At 42.7% G+C, this 27,087-nt stretch overlaps 1 protein-coding gene across 2 annotated transcripts in view; it reads left to right on the plus strand.

Annotated features, from left to right (window-relative positions):
- The window catches only part of ndnf (neuron-derived neurotrophic factor), a 23,928-nt gene extending 702 nt beyond the window's left edge, over nt 1–23,226 (plus strand). The window contains exons 2-4 of one of the 2 annotated variants that reach the window (XM_016670785.1): nt 8,288–8,482; nt 8,848–8,972; nt 21,038–23,226. In XM_016670785.1, the coding sequence (XP_016526271.1) occupies nt 8,289–8,482; nt 8,848–8,972; nt 21,038–22,434 (1,716 nt within the window). In that variant the 5' untranslated portion in view covers nt 8,288 and the 3' untranslated portion in view covers nt 22,435–23,226. Of the gene's footprint in view, nt 1–8,287; nt 8,483–8,847; nt 8,973–11,150; nt 13,340–21,037 lie in introns of those variants that run through there. The other variant, XM_007550753.2, reaches the window with a different exon arrangement.
- Nucleotides 23,227–27,087: the final 3,861 nt, after the last annotated feature.

Genomic DNA, 27,087 nt, shown 5'->3' on the forward strand with positions numbered 1-27,087 from the left:
TATATATAAACACACACACCAGAAAACTTTTTTTTATTTCTGAAACTTTTCTACCGCTCCCCCCTTTTTTTCTTTTTGCAGCTCTGTGTTTCTATATTTAAGATCAGAGCCGATCGGACTTCTTGTCTGGCAATGAGACAGAGAGCGGAGGAAAAGAAGATTTTTTTTTTTTTTTTGCGGCTTACAACTGCGGGAAGTGAAAAGTTTCAAACGCACATGAAACCAAGCCCCGGCTCGCATGCCGTTTTAATTTTGAGTTTATCTTCGGGTTTGGCACGGCAACACACGGTGCGGATGAGATGATGAACTTTAGAAAAATCCTCTTCGCCTTTGTGCCTGCCTCCCCTCCCCGTCGGACGGGTTCCCATGCTCCCAGGGGTGACCCAGCACCCAATAAAAGGCGATTTATCATTACGCGCAGGACGTCTCCAAACTCCACGCGCGCTGCTTCTGATATTTGCTCCCGTCATAACTTTTTAGTATCAAAACTTTTTTGTCCCCCCCCTCGCTTCTCCCCCGTCCCCCAAAAATCAAAGTTGAATGCGTTAATTTTTAGTGTCACCTTTGGCACCTATGGGTGCGTTTGCGCACCTGTGACAGCGCAGTCCCGGATGAAAGGAGCCCTTAAAGCGGAGCTACACTACAAAAACCGAACTGTTACGATTTAACCAAGGTATTCGGTGCGTACCTTTCATTTAGGTAGATCTTAACCAATAAGATCTTTTGCAACCTTAACCAAGTTTTGAAATGTACTTACCAGTCCCAATTAGTTCAAGTCTAACTAATTTTTATGTTCCAAATTAATTGTCATTGATTAGTCAAATAAATTTTGATTGGTGATAGCTGTTTGACTTTATGTTGACTAACATAAAGTTTTTGAAAAAACTGTAATATTCACCAAATGATGTCTTACTAAATCAAATGAAAACATCTGCACAATCGACAGCAAAAACCAACAGGAGAATCCCACGAAGGTTCTCAATCGAGAAAAAAAAACTTCCTTTAATTACATTATAAACCTGGAATTTCTGATCAATACCAAGAACACCTGATTAATAACGATACAACACAAGTGCTTTACAGATGCAGAACTATGTAACTTTGCTGGTCGTTAAGAAGAAAACCTCGTCACTGTTATACTTTCATGAAGTCCTCACTTGTTACGGAGAAGCAGAAACTAAGACTTAGCCGTGGTGAAGGCATAAAACTTCATTAAAACCAGTTTCAATATGGTGGCATGATGGCTTTTTCTTTCTTTACCATAGGACCGCAGATTGGAGTTTGTTGGCAGTGAACCCGTCTGTCAGTGGCTTGCTAGCTGTCAGACCTGCTAGCATGTTCAACACGACATGCAGCGGGGTCAAAGTTTTGTTCCAGCTCAAAAAGTTTCTCAACCACAATTCTTAAACTTTTAAGTTGGAATGCCATGCCCAAGGCGTACCCCGCCTCTCGCCCAATAACCGAACCAACATCTTCAGTTAGCCTGAACAGTAGAAATTCCTTCATAAAGTAAACGCAGCTAATGTTCCCACAGTGGAAATGAATTCTTACAGTGGTATAAAATTTTACTCCGAGGAAGAACACTGTGCAACTAAAACCTCTTATGACGATTGCTAACTTTTACGAAGACGATATATTCATTTACGTTACAACCCACATGTACAGCGCCGCGTGCGATGGGTGATAATAAGGTTGTTAATTAGTCAAAATTCAATCGTCTCCAAAATTCTGTTTTTACAGTGAACTTCTATTTATTTTTATTTACTTTTGTTTTACCTGCTGATGCGTTTTTGATTCACTGAAGCGATTCATTGCAGCTCTGACACTTTGTGTTGTTTTCCTCACCCGGTCCATCTGAGAGCCGCTCTGTCGGTGTTTAATGAGGGACGTACACCCAGGAGAGCACAGGGAGCTGAATAACTGTATTTAGCCGGGTGAAGACACACCGACTCCTCTTTAGCTTTCTCTGGAGAACGAATCATGAAGAAGGAAAAAAAAAAAAAAAAAAAAAAAGGGGGGGTTGGGGCTCGGGGGGGTTGGGGGGGGGGGGGGGGGGGGGGGGAGAAAAACAGTCCTAAAATGGGAAGGTCCGCGTCGCATACCGTAACTAAACCGTGATTTGCATATGAAAACTCTGGGGCTGAAAGAATTCCACCAGTGTTGCTGCTGCTGCGGTCGCTCGCTTGCGTCCTGAGAGGTGACAGGTTTCTGCCTGTGTGTGCATACAGTCTCCTTTGCTTTTCTGTCACAAATCCAGAGTCAGAGCGTGCAAGTTTTTTTTTTCCTTATTTCCTAGTTAAATTATTCATTATATCTCATGTGCCTCCTGACCCTCTGAACCCCACCCACTGCCACGCTCACTTTGCGAAGACCCTTATTATTCTCCCTCAGACGGACTGCTTTTTCCGTGCTCCACCTATCTGCTCTCTCACACATTCACACACCATCCAGAGTGATGGGCAGTGGGTGGATGACTTTCCCATGAGGGGGGCATTTTGTCTTGTAATCTACAATCACCCTTGTGGCAGTCACAATGCCAGCCACATCAGTCAGACTCAGTTCCTTCTGAGTGGATGCTTAAAGCCCACCCCGACCCCTGCTCAGAGAGGGGGGCACATTCCAGGATGCGAAAACCCCAAGGTCCGGCGTCGGGCCGCGCAGAGAGCGAGGAAGGAGCAGGGGAGAGAGAGTTTGAAGGAAAACCGAGCTCCCCCATTTCCATGACGGCGGCGAGCGGTTCTGATCATGTGGACGCGGTTCAGAAACTCAAACTGTGAGTGATGTTGTGGATGGCGAGGCGACAGCTCCTGAGTGATGATGTAGACTTTGTGCAGAGGGTGGAACAGTGCAGTTTGATGGTTTGGATGCACTGCATTGCACACACACACGCATACACACTCAAACACAAGATTAAAGTCTCCGTTCTTGGCTCCAAAGTCCCGAGCACACCACAAGTCTCTACCAAACCATTAACGAGCTGTTCTCGCTGTCCAAGAGATCCAGACCTGATTTGGTTTGGCCGGTTTCTTGCGCAGGTCCAGGGTCCTGTGCAGTTTTTTTTTTCTCTTCTGTCTTTGACTCTTGATCTTCCTCTCTCTCTTCTTCCACTTCTTCCACTCCATCACCAATCTACCATATTGCGCTGCAATTCCCCACGTTGGCCCTGAAGTGACAGCGCTGATGGAACTCTCTGCACAGCACCCACCGTAAATCTGCCCCCACAGACTTCCTTTAAGAAAACACACACACACACACACACACACACAAAGAGAGAAAGAGAGAGAGAGAGAGAGAGAGAGAGAGATCCCGTGTGGGCCCCCGCCAGGCGTCTTGTTGGGTGGAATCCGAAATGTGTCTTTATTTGTGTAAAAATTAAACTGCCTTTTATTCCTTCCCGTTCTGTTAATGAGCTCCATGTGTCAGCAGGCAGGAAGCTTATCCATATTGACAAGGAGCTGGAAGGAAGGAGGGAAGAGGAAGGTTGGAAAAAAAGAAAGTAACGGGAGGAAGGGGAGGCCGAGAGCAGATTGGTGAGCACATGCAGCAGGGAGAAGGAGTACTGGACTTTCTTCTTAGGAAATATCTAACTTATTAGACATACTGACTTGAAATTCACATGTATGTTGACAATAACCCAATCAATCCACACGTACAATACACTCAAGTTATTTTCAAAGAAAGTGGATCGGTGCAAATTACAATCAGTACTAGCCCTACTGGATGGCCTAGACAAAGGTTTCTCAACTCCAAGGACTGCCACGAGACGGATGACGGGTGTAAGCATCGGGCTCTCTCGAAACCTTCACAGCCTTCTTGTTGGTTACAAGCGTCAATTGAAACCTCTGAAAGTTCCACAGAGTCCCTTAAGGGCCATAATCCAGAAGTGAAAGGAATGAAATTGTTACCGCAGACCAGTCATGGGAAGCCAGAGGGATAATTGGTTGTCCGAGTTCCAATGGCCACTTGCCGAAGAGCTGGAATCAGCATAGTTTTTTTCCCCCACACAAAGAGAATGAGTAGAGCGCTCAACCGCCATCTATACAGTTACTGCACGAGACTCCACTGCTGAAGAAAAGGCGCGTTGAAGCCTTTACTTTGTGCTTCAACACATTTGGATGCCATTCCCCAGGGACATGATATTGGGGAGAAATGGCACCGTACATCACTCACATCACTCCATAGACACCGTGCTTACTGTGAAGTTTGGAGGAGACTGAATAATGATATTTTCAGCCCCAGACTTCGTAGAACTGAAGAAAGGGTAAACGGACAAACGTACCAAGACAGGAATCGGTTGCCGTTTTTCAAAAATACTCGACCAGAAATGAAGATGCAAGAAATGGATCCCTAATACGCAGCCAAGGAATCCCTTAACTAGCTACAGACAAAGAAAATAAAGCTTATAGAGTGGCGCAGAAGATTAGAGTCTTCTGAACAGTCAAGATTTGAAGACAGCTGTCTGGAGGAGTGGGTCAAAATCACAAAATCTGATTCCAGAGAGCAATTCAAGTTGTTGTCATCAAGAGATGCTGTTCAACCGTACATTTAAGTAAACAAGTGCAACATATTTCTTTCTGTTATTCCGCCTCATCACACAAAACTTTACTTATGCTCTAATTTGGGATGATTGCTTTGTATGAGTGGTTTGCTTGGTAATCATTTAGTGTCCATTTAGAATCCACAGCACGGACGTTTCATGTGATTTGCTTTGTAAAGTCCTCAAATCACAGCAGGTCAAAGCTTTTCCAAGTGTCATTCCTCAAAGAAAGGGTGTGGAGATCATTGTTGAACTTTTTTTTTTTCCTGTTACTGTAGATGTTGACAAGACTGTCATGGAAACAGAGAAATGATGACCAAAGTGCTGTGTTTTGTCCTTTAATCCTATTATATGGGCCCGCTTAGGCTCCAGAGTTTGCCCATTATAAACACACAAGATGGTTTTTTTTTCCCGTCCTGAATTCCTGTTGATTCCCACAAAAAAACAAAACGAATGCTATAAATATATAAATAAGCAGACCAAAAGCAGCGGGGAAACAAAGTTAACACGATTGCGGGTTAGTTCGTCTTAAAATGATTTGGTCTTCAAGATGGACTCAATTCTTCTGTGTTCTAATTAAACATTGCACTTTATTTCTTCCAGATGCTGCTTCGCTTTTAATGTGTTGTTTTGGTAGGTTAACTGTAGAGCACGGGAGTGTGTGTGTGTGTGCGTGTGCGTGCGTGCGTACGTGCGTATGTTTTGGGGGGCTTGGGGGGGTGGACAGCAGGCTCGTATGCAGAAACGGCCGCAGCCTGGACCGTGTTGACACTGCGACAGTCCGTGCGACTGCAGTGACCCGCCGCAGCTGCTCTGACATTCAGATGTCATCCCTCTGCGATATACAGTGCGCTGCGATGAAGGAGCGAGTGTTTTTGGTGTCTGTGGGAGAGGTGTCACACATGAGGAGCGCTCTGAAGACACCTATCAAATGTGCTAATGACAGGGGTGATAAAATACTTGGAATATGAGCCGGGTGACATCAGCGCGTTGGACCACGGCTGGCGCAGGAGAAGGGGTCCTCGCCGTGTCTGTTTGGCGTTTAGGGGATGTTGGAATGACTGGCAGCCGAGGGCAGCTATGCGCGTACCGCCTCCCCTGCCGTCTCGAGTATTAATAGACAACGTCTTTGTTCTAACTGACATGTTTTTTTTTTGTTTTTTTTTTAAAAAGCGGAATGAGACGAGCCGAGACGATAAGGATCTCCGCTCTCTCTGTGTGAGTCAAACCTCAAAGTACCACTTAGGTGGTTTTTCTTTTGCTCTCTGATGTCTGGCGGTACAACAGCAGGCTTGGCTTAGACAACAGCCAAGACCGAGACAATGACAGGACCTGTCGAGTTTTTTGTTTTTTTTTAACCCTTGCCTGCACTTTTAGAAGACCATAATGAAGAAATAATAAATTTTTTCAATGGAGGTCCATCCTCATCACTTTAAATCCTCAGATGTTTACTAATCTGCCCCCCGTTTACAGTGACGGTGGAAGAAACCGCAAAGAATCGAAAAGGGAAAGATGTGTGTGCACAAGTGTTAAAGGGATTATTTGCTTGATGGAGAGGAAAAAAAAGAATAAAGGAAAAAAAAACCTGAGATCAACAGGCGAGGGCGGGAGTACTAGAGAAGGAGAGAGGGAAAGAGGTCATTAAAAGGACACCATCTCACTTGCAGTAAATGGCAGTAAAGTATCTGGCTAATCTGCCATCATTACGCTGATTAAATCACCGAGGATTTGGCGTTCCCATCAGCTGCAATCAATGGGGCAAAAATCAATAGACAGGCGATACGCAAGAGGCTGTTTGGCCTTCGTTAGCTGCACCTCGCCCAGATCGCTGCTCCAACTGCGGACTGCGCCACCAGCATTTTTATATTGGGTTCAATAAAACTTAAACGACATGGACCGGAGCATTTTATGTTGAGGGTTTTGTGAAATACTGCAGTGTGGTTCCCCGGGGGCACGAGGTGATGTCTTTTTCCTCTCACACATTCCCACTTAAAGTATAATCAATTCTCTCTTTTGGAGGAGGCCTGGGGTTCTCGTTAGCACTCCGTTTTTGGTGATTCTCACTGTGATTTGGGATTGTCATTCACAAATTCATAAGAATTTTGCTCAGTAGAACTAAATTCCAAAGTCATAAGTAGGTGATGCCAAATTGCTGTGACGAAATATTAGGAAGTCATGTTGGAGGTCTTTATTTATGTAAATAGCTCATTGAAAGTGATAGCCAACTCTATAAAGTAGCCATTAACTATTTTGCTAACTGACTTTGTGCAGAACATAAAGTTGAAATGTCTCATATGTCTGTATGCTTTACATTAAACCACAAGCAGTTGTTAAATAACTTAATTTAGCTTACCTTAGCGTTAACAGCTAATAGTAGCTTCTTGCTTTAGTTTTACTTTTCTAAATTGTAATGTTTGGACCTTAAATAATGTTACATTTGTGAGAATAAAAAAAAATATTCATAGGTTTAAAGTTGCATAAAGCACTCATTTATATGTACTAACCATAAAACTGGCACCAAAAGTCAGCTAGCTTCACCTAACTCTTTGTTACAAATGCGTATTGACAGATAAACATGTTTTCATAAAGCAGGAAAATAACAGTAAAATTCAAAAGGCGTGGTTTTTATGACATGTTAAAGAGCTAAACAAGAACAGCACCTATTTATTGCGTTTAGCTGTGTTGTTAGTCGTTAACGGTTAGCCGCTAATGACAGTTTTCGCACAGTGCCTACAAATAATTTGGATTTTGTCTGTCACTGTTACTTTTTTTTCGCTGAGTACTCAAAGTAACAAAGTTAATAAAGCTCCTTCAGTAGTTTTATGATAAGTGTCTTTATTAGTGGACTCTTGTTAGCATAATAGGACTTCCCTTTTTCCTTTGTTGAAACTGTATGGACTATTGATCAAACCGATTGATGACTGGGTATTAGTTGCTATAATGGCATCCTTGTTGTAGCTCAAGAGACAGAACAGAATACTAAGTTCAAGAGAACGAAACATAATATTAAAAAAAAGGGCGAAAAAGGAGGTACGAACCAAAAGAGAAGCAATAAAGAAGATATCTTTAAAAAAATAACATCACCAATGAAAATAAAAAAAATAAAGACAAGATAAATAGAAGAAAAAATAATCCAAGAAACCATTTCTTCAAAAACAGACAAAAAAGAAACAACAGACTCAGCCGCAAAAACTAAGTAACAAATATGGTTAATGATGAAGCTCCGAAGAAGATGCCAAGTTTAGTTCAGCTAGCAGCTAACGGTTAGCCGCTAATGATACAGTATACTCACAGTGCTTACAAATCATTTGTATCTTGTCTGTTAGCGTTTCTTTTTCTCCTGAGAGGCAAAAATAACACCACAAAGCAACTTAGAAGTAGCAGAAGCCTCTCTGATGGTTTCATGACTGAAGGTCTTCATTAGTGGACTCTATTAGCATAACGAGGCGACTGCAGAATTATTTCCTTTTTTAAATCAAAATAAAAGCCTCAAACATACATAAAGGGACATTAAGCTTAAAGTACACACTTTTATTTCACTAGATAAATTACAACAGCAAACTTCACGTTGACCAAAAATTTTGTGTTGTTTTAATATCCTGAGATCTTGCCTCTGAAATCGTTTCAACCCCATACCGGGAATTCATATTGGTTTTCCAAAAATAAGGTGGTTGGTGTCAAGTCAAGAAACAGTAATTTGTGATATGTCTCGGTTCTTATGGTGGCTGCATAAATGTCTGTGTATTTCAGAATGAGGCAGCGTAAAGGCTGGAGCTTAGTGCTGCTGGTGGTCTTGGGCCTGGGATCGTTGGCCCAGAAGCTGCCCACGAGAGACGAAGGACTCTTTCAGATGCAGATCCGAGACAAGTCGCTGTTCCACGACTCATCCGTCATTCCAGATGGAGCTGAGATCAGCGGCTACCTCTTCAGGGACACGCCAAAAAGGTGAGCACTTTGAAGACACCTAGTGGCAGACAGACTGGCATGAACCCAGTGACTTCTTCAAGACCGAATAAAATGAGTCAGTTTCACCTTGAGATTGGCTCATTTATACATGGAAGAAAATATCTCATTTGTAAATGGTTTGTCCCTATAAATAAGAAGGAAGATAAGATGTTTTTCTGTAACGCGATCTATCGAGTCGATGCAGACATAAATAATAGATGAGAATGTCAGTGTGGGAGAGCGAACAAGGTCAACAGTATAATATCCCTGTGTTCTTCAGTGTTGGTGTCCTAGATGGCCTGTGCATATTGTTTGGATAACATCAGACTATAATGAATTGTAAGCGCCAGTGTTCATTTCCACAGGTACTACTTTGTGGTGGAAGAAGACAACACCCCGTTGTCTGTGACAGTGACACCTTGCGATGCTCCTCTGGAGTGGAAACTGACCCTGCAGGAGCTGCCGGAGGAGTCCAGTGGAGAAGGATCAGGTATAACTTGACATCAGACAGCAGTGGAAGAGGTTAATGACATGCTATGTGGAAATATCGCTATCCTCCATACATAATTACCCTCCGCGCCAATGTTAGGCTTGGTGTTTTGGAGGGTTTTAATTAAGTCACACTCGTAGTGTCTAGTCTGACCACTAATGAGGCATGGGCCTGTCCCAAACTCACGTCTATAATTTCAACAGAGGGCTGTTCTCTAGTCAGCCTTCTGAATCAAAGTCATTACGTCCTTTTACTCGAAGCATTTTTGGCCTTTTCCAAGCTAAATTCTCCTCTTCTCTGTTCTGTCTGACTTCTTTCTGCTATTTTTTCTCTTTTGACTCACTTTAAAACTTTGTCCATGTGGAGGCTGTCCTATGAGCACGAGAGGCCTTGCCAGATGACTAAGGCAGTGGTTTAGACAACAGAAGTGTGATGTGAGCATATATTTGAATGTTAATGCACAAGCACCTGTTTGCGCCTCTGCCATTGTCAGATCAAATACTCTAAAATGAAAATTGGCTAGTAAACTAGCCCTACACAAGCCCTACCTCCGGAGAGAAGAATTCACCATAAACCCAAATAATGCGGAACAATGCCAGCTGGACTACGATTGGGCAAAGTATGAATGTGTGAAACCATAACAACTGTGAAATTGAAGCTTCACACAAACAAATGTATAGTTGGTATAACATTATTTTTATATTACAATGTTGTTGGGTATGACATTTTTAATACATAAAAAAATGTCAACAAAATTTGGAACCGAACATAAGCTCTCAGATGATATCAGAGGATAAACCATGAAATGAAGTCGATGGAATTACCTCATAGACCTCATAGACTGGAATATGTCAAAGCACATATCTGAGAATTGGACACAAACAAAAATAATCAGCAGGACTGAAAAGATCTCAGAAGTCACTAAAGCAGAGGTTTTTTGTTCCCTGGTGGACATATTACAGGGAAGCATCCATAAAGTCAGATATTGCTGACGCACTGCACTAATCAGGTCTTTACAATACGATGACCAGACGGACATGGAAGCTTTAACTTTACCAAAAAGCACCACTGAAAGGGTTAGACCATGATAAACAAAATCCTCTGGTCAGATGAAACTAAAATAGAACTTCATCAACTGGCTAAAAAAATCACTACTGTGATGTGGGCAACTAGACAACATCCAAACATTTAGAGTGTTCAGGACAACCTGTTTTGGAGTTATCTGAACCTGAGAATAGGGAGAGGATTTGTCATCTAATCTGATGACACCAAACACACAGAGGAGTGGTTTTAGGAGCATCCCATGGATAATGCGTTCAAGTGGCCCAACCACAGCCCAGACTGAACTCCAGCTGAACATGGGGAGAGTTCAGACTGACTGAATCCAAGTCGAATGAGCTCAAAAGGCTCTGCAGAGAGGAACTGGAAAGATTATTTTAAAACAGGTGTGCCAATCTTGGAGCGTCTTAGCAAACAACAGACGTTCCTAAGCCTGGACTTCAAGGCCAACATGAGGTTGCAACTGTTGCCAAACGCTCTTCAAGAAAAATATTAAACCATTGGTGGAAATACATAAAGAACACTGAATTAACAAGCAGGGGGTAATTCTAAAAACTGTAGAATTACCCCCCTTTAAAACTAAGTAGTGGTTTTGATATACCAAAAATTTGATATATGCCAAAGCTCGACACACTATCAGTTTGTAAAAAAGGTGCTCCAGCAAGAGTCAGTCTTGTGAATTTCTTAATGTCTTTGGTCTTGGTGTCTCCAGAGGGAGTAGATCTTTGAGCATTAATTTTTAGCACTCCACTGAGCACACTCTCTGGCTGACAAACATAATATTATGGTTTCTGGCTTAAGTTGGAGTTGGCGCTCAGACTGTCTCTCTCACATAGGAGTTACAAGGCGCCTCTTTGTGGCACAGCTTCTCTTGGACAGCCAAGTGAATGCTGGCCTGTGATCTTCGGGGATGTTTGGAATGTAAACACAACCGTGATGCGAGCGAGCTCATTATCTATAGGTTTCATCGCAATCTAGCAGCAATAAATTTCTTGTAGTGGATGTTTTTGAATAAAGCATGAAAGATATCCTACACTTCTAATCTATATTCATGATAAACTAGCAGAGATGCAAAATCACGCAAGGAGCTCATGTTGTGTGTTTGCTTTTCTTTTCCAGGAGAGCCTGAACCCCTGGACCAGCAGAAACAGCAGGTGACTGTAGACGAAGGCACAGAGCTCTTCACCTACAAGGGAAACGATGTGGAGTCCTACGTGGCAACAAGCACGCCCTCTGGTCTCTACCAGCTGGAGTTGCTGTCCACTGAGAAAGACAGCAACTTTAAGGTGTACACCACCACAACTCCAGAGTCTGACCAGCCTTATCCGGAGCTGCCCTACGACCCCCGTGTTGACGTGACCGCGTTGGGTCGCACCACTGTCACGCTAGCCTGGAAGCCGACGCCGACAGGCTTTCTGATGGGCCAACCTGTTCAGTACTGCGTGGTAATTAACAAGGAGCACAACTTCAAAAGCATGTGTGCCGCGGAGGCCAAAATCAGTGCCGATGATGCTTTCATGTTGGCTCCGAAGCCCGTCAGAGACTTTAGCCCCTTTGACTTTGTGCACTTTGGCTTTGTTCCCTCTGACAATGGGTTTGGCAAGGAGAGAGGCCTTACTAGCAACAAGATTTCACGAGCATATTTAGCCAAACCCAAAGCGTCTGACATTCAGAAGGTGTGCATTGGCAACAAAAACATCTACACTGTGTCAGACCTTAAACCAGACACACAGTACTACTTTGATGTGTTTGCCGTGAACTCGGCCACCAACACCAGCACGGCGTACGTTGGAACATTTGCTCGCACCAAAGAGGAAGCCCGTCAGAAGACCCTGGAGCTGAAGGACGGCAAAGTGTCGGACGTTTTCATCAAAAGGAAGGGAACAAAGTTTCTCCGCTTTGCTCCCGTGTCTTCGCACCAGAGGGTGACGCTTTTCGTGCACTCGTGTCTGGACGCGGTCCAGGTGCAGGTGAGGCGAGATGGCAAGCTGTTGCTGTCGCAGAACGTGGAAGGAGTGCGGCAGTTCCAGTTACGGGGAAAGCCGAAAGCCAAGTACCAGATCCGCCTTCGAGGAAGCCGGAAAGGGGCGTCCACGCTGAAGGTGCTCGCCACCACGCGGCCCAGCAGCAAGCAACCCTTCCCTTCTCTACCTGAGGACACCCGCATCAAGGCCTTTGACAAGCTGCGCACCTGCTCCTCTGTCACCGTGGCCTGGCTGGGCACACAGGACCGCAACAAGTACTGCATTTACCGAAAAGAAGTGGCCGACAGCTACGGGGAAGAGCAGCGACGCAGGGAGCAAAATCAGTGTGCCGGGCCAGAGACCCGCAGGAAGTCCGAAAAGGTGCTGTGCAAGTACTTCCACAGCCCGAACCTGCAGAAAGCTGTGACAACAGAGACCATCACAGGTCTGGAGCCAGGCAAGACCTACCTGCTGGACGTTTATGTGGTGGGACACAGTGGCCACTCAGTAAGATACCAGAGCAAACTGGTGAAAACAAGGAAGTACTGCTAAATGACTCTGCAAAGAATAAATCTATTATATAAATATATATATATAAAATAAGTTTATTTAACACTAAGTGATATTCTACTAAGAAGTGTACACAGACTGACTACTCATGCAGCTGATGGGCCCATAGTAGAGACTGAACTGTTTGTAGAGAAAGAGAGAGAAATATCAACCTGTATATTTATGTTTACATTTTTATCTCGACGCGTCCGAGAGGCCCGAAGCGCGAGCTGCTTTTCCTACCAGGCTTGTCGTCTCGACATCGAGTTGCCACCAGGGAGGGAGGCAGAACTTCAGCGAAAAATCACATTTCCTCCTGCGTCGGTTCCTGTGTCGCTGCATGACGTTTGCTTTCGTCCGTCACATCCTTCGGTCAGAGTCACGGCGACCGGAGGAGATCCAGAGGCTTCCCGCTTTGTATAGCTCTCTCAACTGCATACTCGTTTCATGTTTTAGGAGAAAATTTAAATTATTTTATACTTTGTGTCTATATTTTTGATCGTCTCTTTTTATTGATGACAGTGTTGGCTGTTCCAGATAATTTCCGGTTTTTATGTGGAAGCTGTAGTTCAAGACATTCCCTTTGTGTATCCCAGCCAGTGTTTTCCTCTAGAGCCCATCTTGTAAATGTATTCGGTTTTGTGCTGGAGATCTGTGTTATTATCACTGTATCGCTGTGTGCGTGCACGTGCGTGTGTGAGTGCGTGCGTGAGTGAGTGTGTCACATGTACAGAGATGTCCTGCCAATATTCATGTACATAAAGCCTAAATATAGAACAAGTAATCCCTGTGTCACCCTGGGTGTCAAGTTCTTTTCACCAAGCAGTTAACATTGCATTCACTGCTCTGTGATGATCGAGCACATTGTGCGTTATATTCGCTCGAACAGGGGCCTGTTACGCTTTAATAACCTTTACTAACTTCCATAACCTGATTTTTATTGAACTCAAAATTTACATCAAAGTAAATGCTTTTATTGAGGTCCAGAAATAATTAATTGAAAAAAAAATATATATAATTTTCCAGTATTTGACCAACCTATCAATTGGAGTCAATCAAGAAATAGTTGATTGTTCTGTCCAACACATCATTACTCTGCAGTCAGCTAGCATCGTTTGCTTTCTTAACTCATATATAACTTAAAAAAATGAAAAATAAAACTAGTACATCATGCCATAAGAAGAGGCCACAATAGCCACAGGGAAAAGCAATCCACTCCCAGGTTTGATTTACTTTTCAACAAACTTGCTGTGATTTGCCACATTTCCGCTACAGGTAAACGAGCAATTACTGATAGTGGTTCACTTACTTGTTTGACAAGTAAGTGAAACAAGTAATGTAACTCAAGTAACTCACTACAAAAAAATACAAACTGACCCTTTACAGCTGCAGCTGGTAACTTCTATAAAACATATATATATATTTTTGCATATTTGTTAAAACTATCGCTATGTTGTGACAGTAGGACACAGATAATCTGAGAAAAGGTCAAGCTTCTCCACTTCCTCCAAAAAAACAAAGAATCAGAGTCAGGAGGAGCATCTCAGCGCTGTCAATCGACCTTGTGAACACGCTGCTAAATGTGCTAATGGCAGAGAAACAACTTGACATGGCTATGGCTATGCTAACGCTGTTGATGGTTTTAGCTTCGCAGAAATCGAGGGAGGGAAGGGCAGCGCTAAGACCCGCCTCCTGGCTGGTCTTAGCCAGGAGGCAGTTAGCACTGCCTTCTCAGTGCTAACTGCCTTCTCTAGTTAGCACTGAGAAGGCAGAAGAGCTTGATTTTTTTCACAGATTATACTGTGATACTACACTGTCACAACATAGTGACAGTTTCAACAAATATGTATTACATACTGCAGTTTTAATAAGCTCTATCTCTATGTTGCTTTTAAGCGCAGATGCTATCTGTGGTGTCCTTTTTCGCTAAATTTGCACAATAGGATACATCCAATGCTAGGAACCATGGTCAAATATATGAAACTTTAATTCCATAAAAATATCAAAAGTTGGTCAGCTCTTTCATGTGCTGCAGTGATTACTCCTCCTATAGCGGTGACATGGCCCTACATGTCTGTCTCCGCTCCTTGTCCAAACCCATCTACACACACACACATATATATATACAAAACCCATGCATCAAAGCCTGGCTCTCGTTGCTACAGGAAGGATAAACACAGGGAACCCTGCAGATGTAGGCGCTCACGTGAAGGCTTTGCCAGTGGATTTCCTGCAGCACGTTGGTTGCCTCACTCCTCTTGGGCCGAACTAAAAGCGGGACATTTCTATAAGCTTCACAGCTGATACCCTTCACACATGTAGGGGAAAGCATTTGAGCAGAGCTGGCCGGCTTTATTAGCAGGATACCCATAACTCCCACAGCTCTCTGAAAGCCCCTCCGCATTATTCCAGGGCAACGACAGGTTAATGGAAGCCAGGTGGGGCCTCCGCGCATTTCCTGCAACCAGGAGCCCCCGTGACTGACAGCAAACCGTGGCGGTAAATTGGGAGCGCAGCTACCCAAAATCAGAGTCAGGATGGAAACATGGCTGTTTTTTGAGAAACAGCTGCTTTTCTTGGCCGCATCGGACAAGAGTGAGCTTTTCCATCCACCGCAGACGGCGCTGTACGTGTGGATATGTGGACTAATGTGGGCCTGACCTTTCTCTTCGGAGGACTCAGTTCAAATGTGTCCAACAATGGATTAGACAGACTGCTGTTCAAATTTAAAACTTATTTTTTATTTATTTGTTTTTTAACTCATGAAGAGAGTTAAATTAGTAGAATCTGCAGAATCTGGATCCTTGACTACTTTCCAAGATTTACTTTGAACTTAAATATTTTTTAAAAATAACTCTTTTTATTTATTTATTTATTTATTTTTTTAAGTTACCTCAGTGTATATCTGAACAACTTTTGTGATCTAATTGCAGGGTTTGTTCTGTTTTCAATAAACATACGAACAGACTTCCTGGTGTCACACATGTTGGAACTTTAGCATCAAGATCAATTTTCAAAGTGCTTGACAAAGATAGTGAAGATATGAGAAAGGTTCAGATTTATGTGTGTTCAAGTAGACTATTTTTCATCTGACTTCCATGTTAGCAGCAGATATTAACAGTCCCACTGTGGTGCAACATCTGTGTTTCTCCATGAAGTTATCCTGATTAAAACTGAGGGATGTGTGTCACTTGCTGCTTTCCCACTGACTATATAATGGCACAATTTGACATTTTGGAATATGTTGCTTAATTGAAACATGGCGATTTTGAAAAAACAATGATTTTTGATAAAAAAGGTTTGCTGCTAGGAGGAGGGTGTTTTTTGCTGTTTTGAAATTGGTTTATTTTTCAAAACTGAAACATAAACACTTTCTTTTGCATTACATAAGTCACATGATCAACAACCGGTTGTTGCTACTGGCGCAAACCTCAAAGAAGACAACAACAGGAAGTAGTAGGAGGATCATGGCATGTTTTTTAATGACTTATCACATGAACACACTTATTTAGATGGAATTTTAATTGCATTCCTGTTTTTTCGATATTAGGGGACTACTGACAAAGTTTTGTTTATATTTGTAATGGAAATGGAGCTAGTCTGCCAGATTAGTGGTTATTCCTCTCTAGTTCCTCCAAGAATGGGGAAAACCTTTAGGTTTTGCTTCATGATGTCAGTTGTGGAGCAGCATTAAAGATGGAAATTACTTTCTGGGTCTTGCAGGTGTTTAGAAATGATCCTACCTAGTCGACTGGTACAAGCAGAAGGCTCAACCCACAAAACATCACACAGAAATACAGATGTTCGACTAAACAACAGAAAACATGTCTGAATTAGCATTAGCTAACAATACATAGCATTAGCGTACATAGCACTATATCCCACTAACATGAACACTTTCAGTCTGAGTCGTTTGAAGTAATAATTACTTTGCTGTACAGCCACCAGATCCTAATCCAACAGAGAATCTTTAGATCTGGTAAACGGGGATTGCGTCAACGATGTGCAGCCAAGAAATAAAGTCTTTGGAAAAAAGCACTTTCAAAGATCCATTTCTTTCCAAATATTAGAGCTAATGTAGCAGAAAATCTCTGCTTTGCGAAATGTATGCATTAGGGAGGCTAAGGTCAGCCACTCGCTGACCTTAAAGAGCATTTGCACTTTGGCATTTGTGAGCGTGTTTTGTGTACATGAACATAAAATGCACTTGCGGCTCAACTGAGAGCTGAGTGATGCTTTCGAGCACAAGTTGTGAAAAGAGGGCAAGGAACAGACAGACACACTGGGACAGAGCTAAGTAAATCTCCTGCATCAGAAAACAAACACCGTCAGACTGACTGGGGGGATGGCATTAAAGGAGAAGGTGAATTAGAGGGGATTTGAAATAAAAATCTCTCTATAAAGGCAAAACTATAAACATCCACACAAACAGGAAGTATGAGGAGAGCAAAACTGAAATGATTTCACTTCAGCTTCTCTGGGAGATAGATTAATTACTGAAGTATCAAGTCCAACCCAGTTTTCGTCTCCACTCAGCCCTGATTTTAGAGGTTTCAGCTATAAAAAAATAAATTAATTAATTAAAAAAAAGAAATTTGAGGCTTCCTTCCAAACCAGTGCTGACCAAGAGCTCCATTCCCAGGAAGGGTGGAGAGGCACCAGTGGCCCTGGGGCATTACTCATCACTGCTGATTACTATTGAGATAATTCATGCAGTTCACAAAAAAAAAGAAAAGAAAAAAGACTGACTTCACAAGTGGAACTTTCATTTGGTTCTGCTGCATATTAAACTGCAAGGTCGGTTTTATATTTACACCGTTTTATCGCCGTAACCAAATAATCCTGTACACATGAGAAAAATTGAGGGATAAGAACATGGTTGGGGTTCAGAGACGTCTGCACATAAATGGGATTTCAGATTGTGTGTGTGTGCATGCTGCAAGCCTTGCTTACTTCCAGGAGTGCGCATATATATATGTGTGTGTGTGTGTGTGTGTGTGTGTGTGTGTCCACTTGCTGCCACCGCTCCCTCTTGCCTGATCTGCCCAGGGGGTGGTCCCCCCCCTCTGCTCTCTTGTGCTGGTGAAATCACATCTAAGTGCTTGTAATTTCTCATGCTTCATCAGTACTGTAATTTCAAAGGGCTCCCTCTGAAGACCCTCCTTGTAGCGGCGACCTGAGGTTGTCAAATGAAAACATCGTTTATCCAGTGGCCTCGAAGCTTCAGGAAATGGTTTGCCGGCTATTCAGCGGCAGCAGCCTTGAAAAAGGGAGCTGTGGTGAGGGTTTCTGAAACATGAAACAAAAGGTGGTCTGGCCCGTCAATCTACAGTATCAGGTTTGGGAGATTTCAGAAGAATGCACAGATCCATTTGGAAAAATCTCATATGAAACCACTTGTACGTTGGCCAAAGTGAGGTTTTCCCTCAGTGAAAATATTTACTTTGAAAAAAAAAAAAAAAGAGAGAAGTCCCGACTATTTATTTCAGCGCAGTTCTTTCCTTTGCTGTGTCTTAAGTGCGCTTTTTCGTTGTCGTTGCAGTTTCTGGCCCTCGGAGACGCTTACAGCTCAGCCACCGAGTGACTTGGTTCCAGCGTTCGATTGGTTCGGGTTCAAATTCGATGAGGTGATATTCAAAACCTCTTTGGAATTAGCTACTTGTTGAATGAAGCTTGCACCAAACCAAATCAAAATTCTTTATTATTAGTTAAAAAACTGCAATAGTTAAAAAAATGTTTTTTCTTACTAAACCTTACTTTAACCACATAAATACTCATTGAGATCAAGACCTCTTTCACAAGGGCGACCTGGCCAAGAAAGGCATTATTAGCACACACCATAAAAGGCAAAACAAGTAAACAAAGCTAGCAAAAATAGAAATTAGAAATGAAATACATAAAACGTGAACAATTGCACAATAAAGGGCAGTAGCTGCAACCAATGTGGCTTACAAAAGCATAAAACAGCATCTCTGACACATTTTTTATTAAATTAGTCAGACCCATTAAGTCCGCTTCACAACAGACAAAACCAGGCCAAAATATCCAAATTCAGGTAGAATGCGTACTTGTTCCTTTGGCAGATTATTTCACTCATAACATTTTCCCCATAAGTGAAATAATCTGCCAATGAAATAAGTACTTTTCTCCGTCAATATTTGGAAATTATTCACTTAAAACACCTGTTTGTTTCCGAAAAGTAATTTTTGTCTTATCTCACGCATATAAGACAATATTTGCACTAGAATATCGATCAAAGTTGCTCGGTAAGAGTTTGTGTTTTTTTTGCAGTGGAGCCAGGATCTCCCTCTGTGTTGTTCTCCGTCTTGATGCGCAGGTGTTAAATATCAGCGGTGGAGAGATAATAACTACTGTATCTTAGTGAAAGCAGAGTGAAACTTAATGGTTTGGAGGGTCTTTAGAGGGCACTGGGTAAAAAGGAAGGTCATGACATTAAATAGTTCTGCCCTAAAAGGCCGAGTCATTGGCAGAGCAGCGGACCAAGCAGGACGTAGGTGCTGTAAATGCACCCAAAGACCTTCAAAACACCGCGATAAGACTTGTTACCGAGGTGGGACTCCCTCTGCTGTCGATTAACTCACCACACTCACCAGAAATATGACTCCAGGCAGCTCACATGTAATTGTTTGAGATAAAGACATCCGTCCCAGGAATCAAAGGGCCTGTTTACCACCACTTCAAAATGGAAACGTTTCCTAAACAGCAGCTCGTGCACTCAGACACACCGGTTCGTTGCCACCGATGTAAACACGCGCACCGTGACTCGGTCTTTGCCGAAATCGCCGACCAACGCTCGTGATTTGGGCCAATCACGGAGCAGTTAGGCACAGAGCCGCGGCACAACAGGAAGCAACTGGCATAAACACGGGGTTCGAACACAGTAAACAGAACCGCCGGGAACACTAAACCAGCGCAGATTAAAGAGGAGCTGGAGGTTTGTGGAAGAGGTGTCCCGAAAACCGAGCATACACAAACAGTGAGTGATTGGAGATGATGCCAATCTCTGACCGTACGGCGAAAGTCAACAAATCAAGGTGAGCGGAGACAGATCGACTATAATGGAGTTCATGTGAGGTCCGAATGAGAGTTTCAGCATCTTACGGCAATGTATTCATAAGTTGTTCGGTCATTCTTTAGTGTTTAAAGCTCGGACATCAAAACTCTTCTTTTATGTTCTTTAAGTTGTCAGGTCTTTTCTTCTGTTTTTTAACCGAACAAGGTAATTATGACTTTAAAAAAAAAAAGAAAACAAAGAAAAAAAAATGTTGAAGGTTTTAAACTATGCTTTTTTAAATAGTACAACAGTGCTTATGTAAAGTTTTCAAGCCTCATAAAAAGATTTCACCCACAAAACTTCAGTATCATTCATGTGAAAAAAATAGCACACCATATGACAAGCTGTGTTTTTCAATACCAAGAAATTAAAGAAAAATGAACAATTAGACTGAATAATATGCTTTTTAAAGTAGGTGAAGTGGAGTTCCTGATGTCAAATAAATTAGGATGCCCCATAATTTTCTTTCCACTGAAATTGCTACAATCACACATCGGTGTATAAGGTTGAAATCAGCGATTCTACACTATATGTAAAATGCTATGCAAGTGGACAAAGTTCAAAACAACTGCCTGCATTCAATGTTTGGTCGTACAAGGAAGTTCACCCTGAAAGCAGACAACAAGATGCTGAAAGAAGTCTCCAAAAATCCTAACGCGCCATCATTGGTCCAACAGCAAGTCCTTGGGAGTAGTCATCCAAAAAAGTTGTAGATTCAACTCCATCTTCCTCCTGACAAATATTGACGTATCCTTGGGCGAGGCACTTAACCCCAAACTGNAAGAAAAATATTAAACCATTGGTGGAAATACATAAAGAACACTGAATTACCAAGCAGGGGGTAATTCTAAAAACTGTAGAATTATCCCCCTTTAAAACTAAGTAGTGGTTTTGATATACCAAAAATTTGATATATGCCAAAGCTCGACACACTATCAGTTTGTAAAAAAGGTGCTCCAGCAAGAGTCAGTCTTGTGAATTTCTTAATGTCTTTGGTCTTGGTGTCTCCAGAGGGAGTAGATCTTTGAGCATTAATTTTTAGCACTCCACTGAGCACACTCTCTGGCTGACAAACATAATATTATGGTTTCTGGCTTAAGTTGGAGTTGGCGCTCAGACTGTCTCTCTCACATAGGAGTTACAAGGCGTCTCTTTGTGGCACAGCTTCTCTTGGACAGCCAAGTGAATGCTGGCCTGTGATCTTCGGGGATGTTTGGAATGTAAACACAACCGTGATGCGAGCGAGCTCATTATCTATAGGTTTCATCGCAATCTAGCAGCAATAAATTTCTTGTAGTGGATGTTTTTGAATAAAGCATGAAAGATATCCTACACTTCTAATCTATATTCATGATAAACTAGCAGAGATGCAACATCACGCAAGGAGCTCATGTTGTGTGTTTGCTTTTCTTTTCCAGGAGAGCCTGAACCCCTGGACCAGCAGAAACAGCAGGTGACTGTGGACGAAGGCACAGAGCTCTTCACCTACAAGGGAAACGATGTGGAGTCCTACGTGGCAACAAGCACGCCCTCTGGTCTCTACCAGCTGGAGTTGCTGTCCACTGAGAAAGACAGCAACTTTAAGGTGTACACCACCACAACTCCAGAGTCTGACCAGCCTTATCCGGAGCTGCCCTACGACCCCCGTGTTGACGTGACCGCGTTGGGTCGCACCACTGTCACGCTAGCCTGGAAGCCGACGCCGACAGGCTTTCTGATGGGCCAACCTGTTCAGTACTGCGTGGTAATTAACAAGGAGCACAACTTCAAAAGCATGTGTGCCGCGGAGGCCAAAATCAGTGCCGATGATGCTTTCATGTTGGCTCCGAAGCCCGTCAGAGACTTTAGCCCCTTTGACTTTGTGCACTTTGGCTTTGTTCCCTCTGACAATGGGTTTGGCAAGGAGAGAGGGCTTACTAGCAACAAGATTTCACGAGCATATTTAGCCAAACCCAAAGCGTCTGACATTCAGAAGGTGTGCATTGGCAACAAAAACATCTACACTGTGTCAGACCTTAAACCAGACACACAGTACTATTTTGATGTGTTTGCCGTGAACTCGGCCACCAACACCAGCACGGCGTACGTTGGAACATTTGCTCGCACCAAAGAGGAAGCCCGTCAGAAGACCCTGGAGCTGAAGGACGGCAAAGTGTCGGACGTTTTCATCAAGAGGAAGGGAACAAAGTTTCTCCGCTTTGCTCCCGTGTCTTCGCACCAGAGGGTGACGCTTTTCGTGCACTCGTGTCTGGACGCGGTCCAGGTGCAGGTGAGGCGAGATGGCAAGCTGTTGCTGTCGCAGAACGTGGAAGGAGTGCGGCAGTTCCAGTTACGGGGAAAGCCGAAAGCCAAGTACCAGATCCGCCTTCGAGGAAGCCGGAAAGGGGCGTCCACGCTGAAGGTGCTCGCCACCACGCGGCCCAGCAGCAAGCAACCCTTCCCTTCTCTACCTGAGGACACCCGCATCAAGGCCTTTGACAAGCTGCGCACCTGCTCCTCTGTCACCGTGGCCTGGCTGGGCACACAGGACCGCAACAAGTACTGCATTTACCGAAAAGAAGTGGCCGACAGCTACGGGGAAGAGCAGCGACGCAGGGAGCAAAATCAGTGTGCCGGGCCAGAGACCCGCAGGAAGTCCGAAAAGGTGCTGTGCAAGTACTTCCACAGCCCGAACCTGCAGAAAGCTGTGACAACAGAGACCATCACAGGTCTGGAGCCAGGCAAGACCTACCTGCTGGACGTTTATGTGGTGGGACACAGTGGCCACTCAGTAAGATACCAGAGCAAACTGGTGAAAACAAGGAAGTACTGCTAAATGACTCTGCAAAGAATAAATCTATTATATAAATATATATATATAAAATAAGTTTATTTAACACTAAGTGATATTCTACTAAGAAGTGTACACAGACTGACTACTCATGCAGCTGATGGGCCCATAGTAGAGACTGAACTGTTTGTAGAGAAAGAGAGAGAAATATCAACCTGTATATTTATGTTTACATTTTTATCTCGACGCGTCCGAGAGGCCCGAAGCGCGAGCTGCTTTTCCTACCAGGCTTGTCGTCTCGACATCGAGTTGCCACCAGGGAGGGAGGCAGAACTTCAGCGAAAAATCACATTTCCTCCTGCGTCGGTTCCTGTGTCGCTGCATGACGTTTGCTTTCGTCCGTCACATCCTTCGGTCAGAGTCACGGCGACCGGAGGAGATCCAGAGGCTTCCCGCTTTGTATAGCTCTCTCAACTGCATACTCGTTTCATGTTTTAGGAGAAAATTTAAATTATTTTATACTTTGTGTCTATATTTTTGATCGTCTCTTTTTATTGATGACAGTGTTGGCTGTTCCAGATAATTTCCGGTTTTTATGTGGAAGCTGTAGTTCAAGACATTCCCTTTGTGTATCCCAGCCAGTGTTTTCCTCTAGAGCCCATCTTGTAAATGTATTCGGTTTTGTGCTGGAGATCTGTGTTATTATCACTGTATCGCTGTGTGCGTGCACGTGCGTGTGTGAGTGCGTGCGTGAGTGAGTGTGTCACATGTACAGAGATGTCCTGCCAATATTCATGTACATAAAGCCTAAATATAGAACAAGTAATCCCTGTGTCACCCTGGGTGTCAAGTTCTTTTCACCAAGCAGTTAACATTGCATTCACTGCTCTGTGATGATCGAGCACATTGTGCGTTATATTCGCTCGAACAGGGGCCTGTTACGCTTTAATAACCTTTACTAACTTCCATAACCTGATTTTTATTGAACTCAAAATTTACATCAAAGTAAATGCTTTTATTGAGGTCCAGAAATAATTAATTGAAAAAAAAATATATATAATTTTCCAGTATTTGACCAACCTATCAATTGGAGTCAATCAAGAAATAGTTGATTGTTCTGTCCAACACATCATTACTCTGCAGTCAGCTAGCATCGTTTGCTTTCTTAACTCATATATAACTTAAAAAAATGAAAAATAAAACTAGTACATCATGCCATAAGAAGAGGCCACAATAGCCACAGGGAAAAGCAATCCACTCCCAGGTTTGATTTACTTTTCAACAAACTTGCTGTGATTTGCCACATTTCCGCTACAGGTAAACGAGCAATTACTGATAGTGGTTCACTTACTTGTTTGACAAGTAAGTGAAACAAGTAATGTAACTCAAGTAACTCACTACAAAAAAATACAAACTGACCCTTTACAGCTGCAGCTGGTAACTTCTATAAAACATATATATATATTTTTGCATATTTGTTAAAACTATCGCTATGTTGTGACAGTAGGACACAGATAATCTGAGAAAAGGTCAAGCTTCTCCACTTCCTCCAAAAAAACAAAGAATCAGAGTCAGGAGGAGCATCTCAGCGCTGTCAATCGACCTTGTGAACACGCTGCTAAATGTGCTAATGGCAGAGAAACAACTTGACATGGCTATGGCTATGCTAACGCTGTTGATGGTTTTAGCTTCGCAGAAATCGAGGGAGGGAAGGGCAGCGCTAAGACCCGCCTCCTGGCTGGTCTTAGCCAGGAGGCAGTTAGCACTGCCTTCTCAGTGCTAACTGCCTTCTCTAGTTAGCACTGAGAAGGCAGAAGAGCTTGATTTTTTTCACAGATTATACTGTGATACTACACTGTCACAACATAGTGACAGTTTCAACAAATATGTATTACATACTGCAGTTTTAATAAGCTCTATCTCTATGTTGCTTTTAAGCGCAGATGCTATCTGTGGTGTCCTTTTTCGCTAAATTTGCACAATAGGATACATCCAATGCTAGGAACCATGGTCAAATATATGAAACTTTAATTCCATAAAAATATCAAAAGTTGGTCAGCTCTTTCATGTGCTGCAGTGATTACTCCTCCTATAGCGGTGACATGGCCCTACATGTCTGTCTCCGCTCCTTGTCCAAACCCATCTACACACACACACATATATATATACAAAACCCATGCATCAAAGCCTGGCTCTCGTTGCTACAGGAAGGATAAACACAGGGAACCCTGCAGATGTAGGCGCTCACGTGAAGGCTTTGCCAGTGGATTTCCTGCAGCACGTTGGTTGCCTCACTCCTCTTGGGCCGAACTAAAAGCGGGACATTTCTATAAGCTTCACAGCTGATACCCTTCACACATGTAGGGGAAAGCATTTGAGCAGAGCTGGCCGGCTTTATTAGCAGGATACCCATAACTCCCACAGCTCTCTGAAAGCCCCTCCGCATTATTCCAGGGCAACGACAGGTTAATGGAAGCCAGGTGGGGCCTCCGCGCATTTCCTGCAACCAGGAGCCCCCGTGACTGACAGCAAACCGTGGCGGTAAATTGGGAGCGCAGCTACCCAAAATCAGAGTCAGGATGGAAACATGGCTGTTTTTTGAGAAACAGCTGCTTTTCTTGGCCGCATCGGACAAGAGTGAGCTTTTCCATCCACCGCAGACGGCGCTGTACGTGTGGATATGTGGACTAATGTGGGCCTGACCTTTCTCTTCGGAGGACTCAGTTCAAATGTGTCCAACAATGGATTAGACAGACTGCTGTTCAAATTTAAAACTTATTTTTTATTTATTTGTTTTTTAACTCATGAAGAGAGTTAAATTAGTAGAATCTGCAGAATCTGGATCCTTGACTACTTTCCAAGATTTACTTTGAACTTAAATATTTTTTAAAAATAACTCTTTTTATTTATTTATTTATTTATTTTTTTAAGTTACCTCAGTGTATATCTGAACAACTTTTGTGATCTAATTGCAGGGTTTGTTCTGTTTTCAATAAACATACGAACAGACTTCCTGGTGTCACACATGTTGGAACTTTAGCATCAAGATCAATTTTCAAAGTGCTTGACAAAGATAGTGAAGATATGAGAAAGGTTCAGATTTATGTGTGTTCAAGTAGACTATTTTTCATCTGACTTCCATGTTAGCAGCAGATATTAACAGTCCCACTGTGGTGCAACATCTGTGTTTCTCCATGAAGTTATCCTGATTAAAACTGAGGGATGTGTGTCACTTGCTGCTTTCCCACTGACTATATAATGGCACAATTTGACATTTTGGAATATGTTGCTTAATTGAAACATGGCGATTTTGAAAAAACAATGATTTTTGATAAAAAAGGTTTGCTGCTAGGAGGAGGGTGTTTTTTGCTGTTTTGAAATTGGTTTATTTTTCAAAACTGAAACATAAACACTTTCTTTTGCATTACATAAGTCACATGATCAACAACCGGTTGTTGCTACTGGCGCAAACCTCAAAGAAGACAACAACAGGAAGTAGTAGGAGGATCATGGCATGTTTTTTAATGACTTATCACATGAACACACTTATTTAGATGGAATTTTAATTGCATTCCTGTTTTTTCGATATTAGGGGACTACTGACAAAGTTTTGTTTATATTTGTAATGGAAATGGAGCTAGTCTGCCAGATTAGTGGTTATTCCTCTCTAGTTCCTCCAAGAATGGGGAAAACCTTTAGGTTTTGCTTCATGATGTCAGTTGTGGAGCAGCATTAAAGATGGAAATTACTTTCTGGGTCTTGCAGGTGTTTAGAAATGATCCTACCTAGTCGACTGGTACAAGCAGAAGGCTCAACCCACAAAACATCACACAGAAATACAGATGTTCGACTAAACAACAGAAAACATGTCTGAATTAGCATTAGCTAACAATACATAGCATTAGCGTACATAGCACTATATCCCACTAACATGAACACTTTCAGTCTGAGTCGTTTGAAGTAATAATTACTTTGCTGTACAGCCACCAGATCCTAATCCAACAGAGAATCTTTAGATCTGGTAAACGGGGATTGCGTCAACGATGTGCAGCCAAGAAATAAAGTCTTTGGAAAAAAGCACTTTCAAAGATCCATTTCTTTCCAAATATTAGAGCTAATGTAGCAGAAAATCTCTGCTTTGCGAAATGTATGCATTAGGGAGGCTAAGGTCAGCCACTCGCTGACCTTAAAGAGCATTTGCACTTTGGCATTTGTGAGCGTGTTTTGTGTACATGAACATAAAATGCACTTGCGGCTCAACTGAGAGCTGAGTGATGCTTTCGAGCACAAGTTGTGAAAAGAGGGCAAGGAACAGACAGACACACTGGGACAGAGCTAAGTAAATCTCCTGCATCAGAAAACAAACACCGTCAGACTGACTGGGGGGATGGCATTAAAGGAGAAGGTGAATTAGAGGGGATTTGAAATAAAAATCTCTCTATAAAGGCAAAACTATAAACATCCACACAAACAGGAAGTATGAGGAGAGCAAAACTGAAATGATTTCACTTCAGCTTCTCTGGGAGATAGATTAATTACTGAAGTATCAAGTCCAACCCAGTTTTCGTCTCCACTCAGCCCTGATTTTAGAGGTTTCAGCTATAAAAAAATAAATTAATTAATTAAAAAAAAGAAATTTGAGGCTTCCTTCCAAACCAGTGCTGACCAAGAGCTCCATTCCCAGGAAGGGTGGAGAGG

Source organism: Poecilia formosa, unplaced genomic scaffold, assembly GCF_000485575.1.
Source record: "Poecilia formosa unplaced genomic scaffold, Poecilia_formosa-5.1.2 Scaffold37, whole genome shotgun sequence".
Lineage (NCBI taxonomy): Eukaryota > Metazoa > Chordata > Actinopteri > Cyprinodontiformes > Poeciliidae > Poecilia > Poecilia formosa.